Consider the following 14039-nt stretch of genomic DNA (forward strand, 5'->3'; position numbering starts at 1 on the left):
TCTATAAGCATTACAAATACTGTCTAGTATCTACCATTACAGGCACTGTATAAAAATCCTACTCCTTCTGAAACAGCATGTGTTATGCAAGTTTTCCAGCAGAATTTACAAAAACTACATCTAATAAAACATGACACATTTTCTCTTAGACATGTCCCTTTCTGATGGTAAATCCTCTCCCAACATCTTGCTTCATATGGAAATATGCCAGAGGCCACCACGGAAATTTTAAATCTTTAATGGGACCAGAGTGTCTAAGGGGCAGGAGTGAAAAAAGGAAACTGAAAAAAAAAAGGGAACCTCGTGTCAGCAGAGAACAATGATGCACGATTAGGTGGGAGCGTGGATAATTTTCTGTGTTTGCTGTCATGTGGAGGCTCCTTTGAGGCCACTTTTGTTAATGTAATGTTAATCCAAGAACCTTCGCAGAGTTATTACTGTAAACCGACATAAAAACAAATGGTTTTGAAACATTTTTGTAAACTGAAATAATTTCCTCACAGAAAATAAAGTAAAACAAAACAAACTACATATTAATGGCTGCTAGAAAACAAAACAAAAAATAACACGATACATATTGTATATTGTTCCATTCAAACCAGTCGAATTGCTGGGTACCTCTCCTCCATTACAGTTGCAGGGTTTATTTTGTGTAGCTCTTAAACTCTGCTAGATGATGTCATAGTGTGCCAGGATCTAACATAAGGCCTTAATAAGTGACAAGGCATTGTAAGGATGTCAGGGAGAAAATATGGGACACCTGTATGGGGATATTTAAAATCAATAGACTAACAGATCAGCTAATAGAAAATGTATAGTTGGACCACAGAGTCTATCTGTGTCGGACTTGGGTCAGGTGATGAAGTCTGTGGTGTAGAAATCAAAGGGAAACCCTGACATATCCTAAAATGAAAATTTAAATGCGAACATGTTGAAAGGGCAGCAAGGGAGCCTTTTGCTGCAACATTTGTCAGTCTGAAGATAATGCGTTGTAGTCTTTATGTTAAGGAAGTGTAGTATTGAACGGTGAATCTTCTTGAAAATTGTACTTGGTAACTTTTATCCTAAGTTAAAACTAATTAAATCACTAAAACTGAACAGAAATTCAGATTTATTCCAAAAGCAACATCCAAATCAAACCTAAATTGAAACTATAATAAAGACAGCACTTTATTATGTTTGCTCCCCTGTGAAGGCACTGTAGAGGGCACAGCAGGTATTTGTTTTTTTTCTCGCGGGCAGCAGGGAGGGGTGGTCACCTCTCCTGCCCCATCCCTAAGTCTGCCCATGCTACCACATTGTTTCCTGCATTTCTGAATGTAATGAATCCAGGGACTCTGGGTTCTCTACTTTTTTAGCTTGTTTTTCTTGTGCTTTTGAGATCTCGTGTTTTGGGTTCATGCTGTTCTTACAAAGAACCACTCCCCCTGTCAGAAAACCCTTTAAAGCCCTTCCTATTCTGAGTGTAGCCAGCTTGGCCAGTGTTCGGCGGCGACGTAGGGCGTGGCACAGTGTTCTGGCCAGTCATTACCACAGGGGAATCAGCAAAGGCCTGGCAAACGTCCGCTAGGCCCCACTTCAAACAGCGTGTGGTGACACGCAAGGCCGGGATCCACCCTGCTGATTTATTAGGATACTTAGTCATCTAGCAGAAGACTTGAGCTGCCACTGGGCTTTTCAGCACTGGAACATAGAGGTGTTATTCTGCACATTTACTGAGCCGCACAGTGTTTTGTTTGGGCACTGTACCCTGCTGCATGGGAAAGTTCACAGAGCACGATATGGGAAATGCGCTCATTAAAATGGCGTTGCAGTCACAGTACGGAGATGGGCAGTGGGTTTTGCTGTGAAAACAGCTTTAGATGGCAGTTTCTGCACTCTCCCTCCTCCTAGGACAACGATTTTTTTGTCTTTCACTCAAAGTATGACTAATGGTTAAATGAAAGTCTGTGTGGAACAGACAAGACATTAGCACTCCAGTAAAATGTTAATAAAGTGTTTCTGAACAGTTCATTACTTCTCATTAGGAAGAGGTGTCATGGCTGATGGCTTTGTCTGGAATTAAAAACGGATTCCCACTGTGATGGACCCTGACACAGTTAATTCAATTCCCGCTCGCTAAGGGGGACAGAGACAGAGGTACCGCAGACAAGGAGGAAGTCACTTGACTGTGTCACTGCTTTCTCTGTCCAGTTAGACTCTAAGACTACACATCTCTGAGGAGCCGGTAGATATTTCCTGAGATAGTATGACTAAAAAGAAAAGACTTGCGTTCTCGTTGTTGACTTCAATCAGCGTATAGAAAAATGTAAGATCATCATATTCTCAGGCTAAATATGGGGATATCAGAAGTCCCACGCAGTCCTGTTTCCTATTTGAGGACAGGCTGCTCTAAAAACGAAACCGATAACAGATGATACAACTCTTTGTTTCCTGAAACTCTCTAGGGTGTAATCCTTAATAGGAAATTCCCCCACATATCCCTATCTTACAGTACACACATTTACTCTATGTCCTCGCTCTTTCCTGTGCGAGGACTCTGTGAAGCGATATTTGAATTTGCCATATACTATTATCCTCTCAGTCTGCCTCATCTACCAACATTTTTTCTTTTTTTGGACAAACACCACCTTGTGCCATTGAAAAAAGTGACAAAAATACAGATAGCAGACTCAAATAAAAAAAAAAAAAGAAAAAGAAAGTCATACCCCAACCATCTTGTTGTTGAGTTTGCTTGGTATCTAAACCAACATAGCTAATTGTTGTAAAAATGTACCATATCAGTAAGGTGTGAGTTTTAAAATCAAACCGAAAGCTAACATATCGTTAAAAGCATCCTGAAAGATGCTAAAAGGTGTCATATAACAGACACCTGAATGCATGTACATGGGTGGCCTATAGGTGGGAACTGAGCCCTTTCCTAATCTTCCTACTGTGGAATGAAACCTCACACTTCATCTAACGTTGGAGAAAAAAACTTCCACCAGAACGACCATGTTAGGTCACACCACAGTAATTTTATTTGTCTAAAAACTGCAAGCTACAAGTCCAATCGCCATCTTTACCGGGGGACTTAAATAAACAGCAGACAGGGGGAATTAACTGCTGACTCCTGCTGTTGTTTTCCTTTCCTGCCTGTGTTTGGTCTACGGACTAACCATTCTTTCAACGCTCTGATGATCATGTGCCATCACGTCTGGCTGCACCCTCCCGTCCTGACTATCACCGCGATATGAAAAGTATTATCAACAGGAAAGGAGACTGAAACCAAGGTGACGTTTACATTCAAACTGCATTTTACCCTGAAAGACTGTCTAGATTACAATGAAAGTGCAAAATATTATGTATGTATATAATCTTACATTGAAGTTAGGGTTTAATCTAAAAACAAACTGACCTCAATGATATAGTCATTTCCATCTTTTCCATGGACAGCCTTCACAGCACAGATGTCTAGGCCACCAAACATCTCAGAGCAGGAGTCCACCCACAGCTGATATCTGAAACACAGTGACATCAGTAACTGACAAACCAATAATTAAAGAATTAAGGAGGATATCATGAAGGACACGTTACACAGGAATCATGGCTACAAATACCGCAAACAACAGATGTGAGAGTTTGCACAAATACAGATGTGTTGGACAGTACAAAATGTCCAATGTAATTCAATACAATCAATACAAATCTGAGTAGTCTTACCTGTCAGTCATTGCGATCTGTTCCAACATGGCAGAGCCTGTGTTGGCCTTCCAGTTGCCAGAAATGGATGTTCTCCTAACAATGAAATAAAGAGATCAGCAATCTAGTTTGAGTAGTTTAAGTGAATAAAAGCCATTAAACATCTCTTCTCTATATTCAAATATCTCTCTACTTCTAGCTGAAAATTGCCTCCATATGACATCATTGCAGAAATATTCAGTTCAGATTATGTAATCTTGTCGCTCATACTATGTAGTTTGTAATCATAGTTCATCTGATATCATCTGAACTCATAATTATAAAAAACTCCTCTGGGTGTTTATAATTTGATATAGGGGAGTCAGAAGGAAGTTTAAAAGCATTAATGTACATTTACACCTTCAACTAAAGCCAAAGAAAGCAAGTTGAAAATTGGTGAATTCACCCTTTAAGGACTTTATTTGATTGTGAGACTAGTGAAGAAATAAGAGGAAAAAGGCTGGATAGATGTTAAAGATAACAGGGTGTTTCCTAATATTCAAGATTGTTATGTGCATGGCTCTAAGTGTTTGCAGAACTGCTCCAAGGTCAGTTATTGTCTAACAGCAGACCATCCCACACTGTAGTGACCCAGAGTCACTCCATGCTCACAGGTTCTTATCAAAGTGCTGAAAAGAGAAAGGGTTACTATAAAAGGAGAAAAGGGCTGGGGAGGCAGTAGCCTGAGGGTGGAGAATGTTCTGCCCAGCAACAGAAAGATATAAAACTAATGTGTGATGTGTGAAGTTTAGAACTGCATAAGGAAGGAGGCTTCAAACTCTGTCGATGTACTTCTACGGATGAGAGGACCGATGTGAGCTGAGAGGAAACACTCATCCAGAGAAATGAGACATTTTATTCTAATCCTCAAGCCCCACCAGTTTCCAATAAGAACTGACAGCTGTATCTACAGATGCTGAAACTCTCTGACCTATTATTTCTACAAATAATTATGTGTACTTTGCTAATTATGATAAAGATTCAGTTAGTTTATCTTCTAATACAGAGGTCAGAATGTAGATCAACTCCGCATTTTTTCATCAAATTAATTCAGTCAGAGGTCAGTCAGCCTCTCCCCACAGGGCTTTATGTTATATAGGCTATTATCTTACCACCAGCATTTTATAAAAGCTTAAATGTTAATGTCTTACTTTTTGATCCTCTGAGGAGAAATGAGAGAATTAAGACATCCTTAATGACAATGAGCTCTGTAGGTAAAGTCAACAGGAAGCCGCAGTGAAAAGGCTCCTAACCTGATCCAGACCAGAACTTTTAGAACTATGGCTTCACTTACATGTAAGCTTTGTAGTTGCTGCCGATCTTCTGGACGCGGATATCGTATTTGGACTGGACATAGGGCTCAGTGGTGGCATATGTCCCGGCCAGAGCCACCACGCTGGTGATGTCCTGGAAGTCCTGTTGGCTTTCCACTTTGATCTGTAGGAGAGAAGCTGCAAGTTAGGGAGCTGCTAATTACAAAGTGTGTCTTCAAAGTTGCGTAAAACCCCACAGGAATTTCACACATGTACACAAGCAGCATAAAGAACAGTCCCTAGATGGAAACATGGCCTGGATGGCTTTGAACTACGTCACCTCACTCCAATCAAGTGATTAGACTGTAGAAACAGAGAGGAAATGAAGCAATTAAAATGGCTTAATATGATACAAAATCAGCTACATATAAATGCAGGTATTTGTCACTTATGACATTATAACATAAGCCACAGTTTTTGCACCGGATGGCCTTACTGACTCAACCCTCCCCAATTTCTACCGGGCTTGGACCGGCACTGCACAGCTGGGGATAGGAATGGGCCATTTCTTCCATAAAATTCCCAAGGATAATTGTCAACAGCCCTACTCTGAGGTCTTCTTCCTTGAATTCTTTGTTGTGTACTGTTTCTGTAATGACGTTGTTTGTGTTTGTGACCTCTTTAAGGTGATGGACATCCCAGCAGACAAACTCATTTAAAGGATGGTGGATTGGAAGAAAAAAAATTAGTCAGCACAGACGTCAAAAACATTTATCACCCTCCCTGTCACTCATCAAAGTTCTACAGAGAGGTAATGATACTGTAATGAGCTATCATGAAAAACACAAAGCAGACCGAGAGGTCAGGAAACCCTGACCTCTCGGTCTGCTTTGAAACCAAACCAAAACCTGAAACCAAAGTTTGTTCTCCGGGAGGCAAATCTCTCTACTAAAGATGATGGTTACAAAGGTCATGAAGTCACAGCAAAATTAAATGGAAATAGGGTTGCAGTTGCCTCATCATCCAAACTACTGTAGGCGGTGTGTTGTTGCTGAAAATTAAGGTAAAAGATGAAGCTACAGAAATAAAGAAACAGCAAAACTTTGGAACAGATATAAAAATCTACAGAAAAAATTAAGTGTTGTGCTGTCACACTAATTAACATGGAGTGTCAAGCAGAAAACACACAAGTAAATATCTGCTTGTGACACTTTGTGAGGTCTTGTAAAATAGTTTTATGGTGTGTTTATAAGGGCTTAACTCTAGAACATAAACTTACACATATAAATAAACCTTAAAAAACGCTATGATAAAAAAAATACAAATTGTTTGGGTGGAACAAAGAAGTCCCATGGAGCTTTTAAAAAGGAACAAGGGAACAAAACTGAGTTTGGCTAAAAATTGTACCAAAGTTCATAAAAGGAGGTTTTGTTTTTTAGGCAACTTTGATGGTTAACGTGGTCCAATAAACAATGTTGTCACTTGTTGAAACATTAAGCTGATCTTCTGTACTGCAACTAAATTCATTAGGTCCTCAAATTACATCAAAAGGCAAGTCAACAAAGAATATATGTCAATGTATGTTCATTGAAAACGACCTGCCTAATAATCCTTTGGTCCTACAGCAGCTCTGGGGGCAGCAAACATAGGTTAATTGGAAACTCCAAATTGCCCATAGGTGTGAATGGTTGTCTGTCTTTGTGTGTGTTTCTGTCCATGGTGTACCCCGCCCCTCGCCCTGTGACAGTTGGCATAGGCTCCAGCCCCCCCATGACCCTACTCATAAGCGGTTACAGATAATAGTCGGATGGACAACAGTGCACGGTCTCCAAATGGTGTCATCTTTTATCTGGCTCCAAGATGTGAGCAGAATATCCTTCACTTTTTCATTGTGGATCTTTGTGCTTTCTCCTCCCGGGTAAACACGTGTTTAAACAGGGTAAGCGACCTTCCTTCATCAGTCCATGGTCCAGGTCTGATGCTCACGTCACCATTATAGTTGCTTTCAGTGGTGGACAGGGGCAAGCTCTGACCAGCTACACAGTCCCATGCACAGCAAGCTGTGATGCACTGTGTGTTCTGACAACTGTCAATCATAGCAAGAATTGATTTTTTTTTTTATGTCTACCGATCACAATTTGTCTTTTGTCAAAGTCGCGCAGATACTTATGCTGCCCTTTTTTTTTGTTTCTAACTTGATGAAATGACTAATTACTAGTCCCTAATCACATCCTATTGACAAATGCCCTGATTATTTCCACGGCTAATTAGATAATGTTATTCACTAATGTTGTGGCTGATCAGTGAAGGGGTTTTAATGTGAAATGTTTATAGTATTCTTTCATGCTGCTAACAGTGACACTGAGGCTCAACGCTGAACCCTACCTGTTTACACTGAGCGAGCAGAAGCTGAAACAACAAAATCAACTGAATGAAGGGAAGTGACTCACAGCCCACATCACCAGAGGTAGAACCTGATAGCTGGTAGAAGGTCCAGAACTGTACCACAAGCAAATCCACCCAGGAAATAATACACAGTTCCTTTGAGTAACTAAGCAAACTTCAATGATGCAAACAGAAAGTAAGAAAGAAAGCCAGCAAAGGTAAAACATTGGCACAAACATGAAGAACTGTGCCTGGTGGAAAAACTCATGTCATACTATTCAGTGCCCAGACTGAATGTCATTCTAGCTCAAAAAAGCTACAGAGCTCAGAGGCTGACTGTTCTGAAAACATGAGAAAACTGTGTAGAAAGGTTTACTCTGCTACTGTTGCAATGTTTTTTATATGATAAAGGCCAAATGTCTGTCTCCATCTAGGTCTTAAAGGCTGTTAAGAGGTGAATTACCAAACTGTATCTTTAGTAACCTTTTCTGTAATTGTAATGGGTCAACCTTAATGTCACAGTGATTTAAGGAGACAATATTATAATATTGGCTAATCCTGTTAAGAAAGGCCAACTTTCCAAAATACAAGGTGAGCGTATGCACTTTTGGAGAAATTGCTTCTGTGTCTGTTCTATACACGGGGCAATATTATTCCATGACCCAGGCCAGGCATTATAAAAGATGGACCCGCTTCAGCACCACCACCACCACCCCCAATAATTTCAAATAAGCCCTTGTCATTAGTTTTGTATTGACAAACAGATGTCTCTCGCAACCATTAAAACATCCAGTGTTATGGATCCGGCCAGGGCATGTTTAAATTTCTACTCAGGTTCCAGTACTCAGATGTAATTTACCCTTGCTAAACTATTTGTGTTAATGTGACGGATAAAATAATCATAAAACTTCGTCAGTGTGCAAAATGCACAACAAATGTCAAAGTGACAAAGTTATTGACAGCACAGACAACAGGCAACAACTGTTACTATGGTAACATAGATGTGACAGAGCGTGCATGGTTATCGCTGAATAATTAGCATTTACAAAATAGACAAAAACACTCATTCTAAGTATGGCTGCTACAGATGGGGTTAGAAGTGATTAGTGCTGTGTGATCCTTGTGGATTTTTTACACAGGTAATGTATCTCACTATATGTGTTTAGAACCTCAGGGATTGGATTTTACTAGCTGAGCAGGAGTATAATACGGGACCTTAAAAGTGTTTGATGTATTAGTGTTTCTGTGAATAAATATTAGTAAGCCAGAAATAGTAACTCATTATTGTTGCCCCTGTTCCAACAATCCAAAGCACACTGAGCTAAATACTACATATTCCTGTCTGTTCTGAGAGCTCTGTAAGGTTTAGGGGGTTAAATAAGGTCCTGCTCTACAAGGGACTGCCAAATTTCCCCCTGAGCCGTGTGAGGAATTCTATAGCATGTCTGCATCCTGAACAGGAAGCCCAGCCCACAAAGTCAGACGATGGCAATGACATGAGGGAAGTATCTACCCCTGTGAATCCAAATAAGTGGCAGGAGGAGCGAGCATGCCAACTATCTTATTGCTGAATCCACCGTGTAAACATGTTCTCAAATAAAATGATAGACATCACTCTCTATATATTTCCATTTAGCAATCGTGTTCATCATGATCATCTGATACTGTTAAGACTGTTGCACAAGAGAACAGCAAAAGTAAAATGTGTTGGAACGTAGTTGGACTTTATCAGTAGTGTCAGCTGTCTGAGTGAGAGTAAAAGCAGAAGCACACCACTGTACACCTTACAGACTGATTTGGCCATCATAGTTCGTTTTAAAGAGCACTGAGAGACAGCACAAGTCTGTGCAAACTAAGACACGCAGGGCTTTAGATGGCTTACCTCCAGTTTGAACCTCAGACCAGTCAAAGCTTTCGTGATAGCATCACGTTTGATTTGCATGACTGGAATCTAGACAAATCTGAGCATGAGCCTGTAATCTAAGGTGGTAGAGGTCTTACTGATGCAGGATAAGGAGGAAAAGCATTTCATATTTTCAATTCAGAATCTGGGGCTCTGGGCAAAGGGGTTACACATTAGGCATTAAGGTCGGGACTAAAGGTAATTTTATAGTCCGGGATTTGATTTCAAATACTTACCTTTCCAATACCAGTGTGGGCGTGCCCCATCTTGACCACCACAGGGTAGGAAGGAGTTGTAACCTGGAGACAAGATAACCACAATTAATAATTGTTTGCTGGTGATAACATTCCTCTTTACACATCTAGGTGGGGGTGGTGGAGAACGTATTTCCTTTCTTGGCATTTAAATAGCATTCCTTTACGAAGTAAGTAACACTGAGTGCAAAATTATAAAAGGCTTCGATTCCTGGACTCAATCATCCCATAACAACATCATTAGAGAATCCAGTGTTTACTGTTCTGGCTCTAGTTCGGTATCCAACAGTTTGGTCTCCTATTTTTACTGAAAATAGGGACAACAAAAACAACAAAAAGCTCAACATCTAATTCTTTGAGTCGATCATTATAAGCAATGCTTATGCTGGGCAATGCTGGGAAACTACTACTCAGAAAGCAGTAAATGTAACTTTGGACTTGTAGTACATGAGGTGTTTAGAACAATAGCCTTGTAAAGAAACAGATTGGTGGTCAAGCCATTCCGCTGAACTTAGTTAAGGAGGAATGAGATGGAGTCGGAAGAATGTTTGTTTTATTATACAAAAGAGTGAGGTTCTGGGAAGTTGAGAGGAAGACCACAGCTCATGGAATGAGTTTGAACAAACCCAACAGACCGCAAACAAAGTATTTCTTATATTTGTACATCTGAAGTGGATGAAACATCAACAGATTACTTCAAACCTCCCTGTGGTTCAGACGCCCTGCGATGACTGTAGCGATATCATAAATGGGGCATTATCTAATGAGGGACTTTTCCAGTTTAAAAAGCATTTTCATCACTCAAGTGTAAAATAGCTCTTAAGGAGCAATGCCAGTTTTCACAAGGGGCCCTTAAATCAGGTTTACACTAATTATGATGAAGAACAAACAGTACTTTAGTTGTAATTTACTGAGATTTATACACAGACACTTCACATAATCATCTAAAAGTTGCACTAAATTAATGTTGCGTGGTATGCATCTGCATTTTTACCAAGATACGTACCATTGCTAAAGGAATCCAAAAATATCTCCAGGTGTAACCCGCCCACAACCCAAATAAACTGAAGATGCCAGGGGCACCAGGCCAGATTATACTTAGAAATATAAACTGGGATGATGTGTAAAATGTAAATAAAAACAAAATGCAATAATTTGCAAATCATATCATTCCATATTGTATTCACAATAGAACACAAACAACATAAGAGATGTTGAAACTGAGACATTGTAGCATTTCGTGGAAAATATTAGCTCGTTTTGAAATATATGGCAGCAACACATCTCAAAAAATTTGGAACAGGGTGATTTTACCATTGTGTAGCATCACATCTTCTTTTACCAACAGTCCATTAACATCTGGTAAGTGAGGAGTTTCAGGAGGGGAATGTTGTCCCATTCTTGTCTCATGCAGGATTATATCTGCTCAACAGTCCTGGGCCTTTGTTGCCAGAGTTTTGATATATGATGCACCAAATGTTTCTTTACCTATTTTAAATGAGCTTTGCCCCGGAGAAAATGCTGGTGTTTCTGGATCATGTTCACATATGACTTGTTCTTTGCATGATACAGCTTTGCCTTAAATTTGTGGATTCCACACCGGACTGTGTTCACAGACAGTGATTTCTACCAGTGTTCCTCGGCCCATGACTGGTGAACTTCTGCCCATCTTTACACTGGAGAGGCTCTGTCTCTCTAAAATGATCCTTTTATACCCATTCATGTTACTGACCTGTTGCCAATTAACCTAATTAGTTGTCAAATGCTCCTCCAATTGCCTTTGATTTGAGCCAATTACTTTTCCAGCCTTTTGTTGCCCCTGTTCCAACTTTTTTGAGATGTGTCGCTGCCATCAAATTCAAAATGAGCTAATATTTTCCATGAAATTATAAAATATATGGTACATCAGACACTAAATGTGTTCATCACCAGTGGATTAAATGCTCATACATCCTGTTTAAGTGGTGATAAACTAAAGTGCGAGAGTTGCAATTTCAGTTTAATTGTAATGGAGGAATGAGGAAAGTTAAAATTCATAAATACTATGGTTTGATAGAATTAAACCCCATCATTCTTTATAATGTACAGTAGAGGGGCGGCTGTAGCTCAGTTGGTAAGGGCAGTCGTCCACAGACCACAAGATGAGTAGTTCGATCCCTGGCCCTGGCTATATGTCGAAGTGTCCCTGGGCAAGACACTGAACCCCCTAACAGCCCATTCCTCTCCCCTGTGCAGTGCCGGTCCAAGCTCGGTAGAAATTGGTGAGGTTTTGTGTCAGGAAGTACATCTGGCGTAAAAACTGTGCCAGATCAACATGTGGATTGTGTGTTTTCGATACCTGCCTCTTTGCAGGTTTACTGTTGTGCTATCTATCCACTCCATCCCCACCGAGACTTTTAGGGTGTTATGAAAGAATAAAGTGATTTTTCCTATGTGCTTTTAGGGCCCACAAATAAAAAAGATACTACATGGCAACTATCAACTATTTCTATGAACTAATAAAGGACTAAAATAAGAGATAACAATCCTAACTCTTAATTAGTAGGAATAAAGTTGGTCTTAAAAATATAATTTGACCATATGTACAGTATATGCATTACAAAGAGAAGGATATGATGTTTGTCAGAAAGTTAAAACACCTACAGCAGTGTGTCTGTGAGTGTGTGTGTGTGTGTGTGTGTGTGTGTGTGTGTGTGTGTGTGTGTGTGTGTGTGTGTGTGTGTGTCATGTGATCATGAATAGGATGCCTGAGGTTTTAGCAAGTGTATGAGAAGAGGGCAGCAGTACTTGTGGAAGAGTGTGGAGGTTTGTCTGCTGGATAGAGTGTTTTGGGTGGAATAGGCTTCAGCCACCCACTCCGTCTACACGTATTCCTTCCAGCCATTCCCATCAGTACCCTAATGACTGCAGACGCAAACATGCTGGGGGAGAGACGACCACATCCTCCGCCCCTGATGAAACCAAAGATTCAGATGGAGACGTGCGCTCACTTTTGTTTTCTTACTCCCTTACAGAACACACACACACATGCACACACACACGAAATGCACTGTTACCAAACCGATGTCACATTGTCTGGAAAGGAGAAAATGACTTATGTTGATAACTTATACCCTGTGTAAGCCATGAAACAGTCACTGCCATTTAGACACCATGTAAGCTGGACTTTCTGCAGGTTCCTTTCGGCGTTCTAGAGTCTGACAGACAGTCACACCTGGAAGTGGCAAAGGAATTCCAGGCTTCTTCACAGAACATTTCATTTTAGAAACTTGTTGCTGTAGCGACTGCTCTGTGTATCTGGTGAGCTGATTGCTTCCCAGATTCACTAAGATTCTAGCAAGCCAAGAAAATTTTAGCGCTAGTTTCTCCATTCATCAGTTTATAATACATTGATTAGGCAAATACTTTGGTACAAAGAATATTTGAAGTCTAATATAAATAACATATAACAGTTATTTGCTGTAACAGTCACTATAAACAGTAGCTGGAACCCTTCCCTCAGACATAAGGGAGGATTCTTTATGGGAAGCCTTTTTATTTTATAGTGATTGATGATCTCTATATAATTGTTTAACACAAGTTTCCATCCTTGAAAAAGCCTTGGTGGCATTTAGCACCCATGAGCTCACAGATGTGGCTCTTCTTCTTAAGAACTTGTAGCTTTTGTTTCATTAGCTTTTGTTCCCAGCAGAAATCTGTAAAAGACATTCCATTTGGTAAAAACGTTAGCAAGTTGCATGCTGAAGACGTATACTGTGGGTGACTTCACCAGTCTAGGTTTTATTTCAAAACACACAGGCTCTATTCATTTACAGTAATTGTGCCAGACGACCGGGCCTGGCATATGATGGAAATACTTCAGGGAAGCCCATCCACCCCCACATCTATCCCCTTCTTTCTGGATGTAAGCAGCTTGTTGTGAGTGAGTCATGCACGACTGTCGCTCAGGTCAGTGGCTAAAGTGAATCATGATTGCCCAATTTTAAAACACCTTCTTGTGACATTGTAATCCCCCTCAAAAAGCCTATCTGCTCTGGACTGGAAGTTTTGATGGACTGGAAGTTAAAATGTAAGGGGACAACGAGAGCATGACTGTATCACTTGGTGTCATGTTATCAAAAATATCCTTTTAACATGATCAGTCACACTTAAATATACTCCACAATAAATCTTTTTGGGGGCACATGGATCATCCAGTAAAACACATGGTGCACCCATCCAAAATTTATGATCTCTTAATTTTTATTATGGCCACTCAAACCTGCCACATCAAGGACAAGACATGAGGCGCAATGGTTTGGGCAGACGGCGAGAGCAGAGGACCCTGATCCAGAAACCTTTTCAAGACACAGACTGGAGTAGGATCAAAGACAGGCCTGCCCACATCAAACCCTACCCGTGGATTAAGTGAGCCTCAAGAGGCTAATATTGTTTATCATGCGAGTCCTTGGTAAGTTACTGAGCAAATGCATACACCTGACAGGAATTAATTACTCTCTATTTTAAGCTGCAGGTAAACTTTAC

General features: G+C 40.3%; 1 protein-coding gene across 1 annotated transcript in view; it reads right to left on the reverse strand.

Moving 5' to 3' along the window:
- The window catches only part of LOC137106529 (synapsin-3-like), a 92081-nt gene that overhangs the window by 11173 nt on the left and 66869 nt on the right, over positions 1-14039 (reverse strand). Inside the window, exons 7-10 of the mRNA XM_067489955.1 lie at positions 9498-9560; positions 5015-5157; positions 3703-3777; positions 3398-3500 (exon numbers count right to left, since the gene is read on the reverse strand). Coding sequence (XP_067346056.1) covers positions 3398-3500; positions 3703-3777; positions 5015-5157; positions 9498-9560 — 384 coding nt within the window. The remainder of the gene's footprint in view (positions 1-3397; positions 3501-3702; positions 3778-5014; positions 5158-9497; positions 9561-14039) is intronic.

The sequence above is a fragment of the Channa argus genome, chromosome 21, assembly GCF_033026475.1.
Source record: "Channa argus isolate prfri chromosome 21, Channa argus male v1.0, whole genome shotgun sequence".
In the NCBI taxonomy this organism is placed as follows: Eukaryota; Metazoa; Chordata; class Actinopteri; order Anabantiformes; family Channidae; genus Channa; species Channa argus.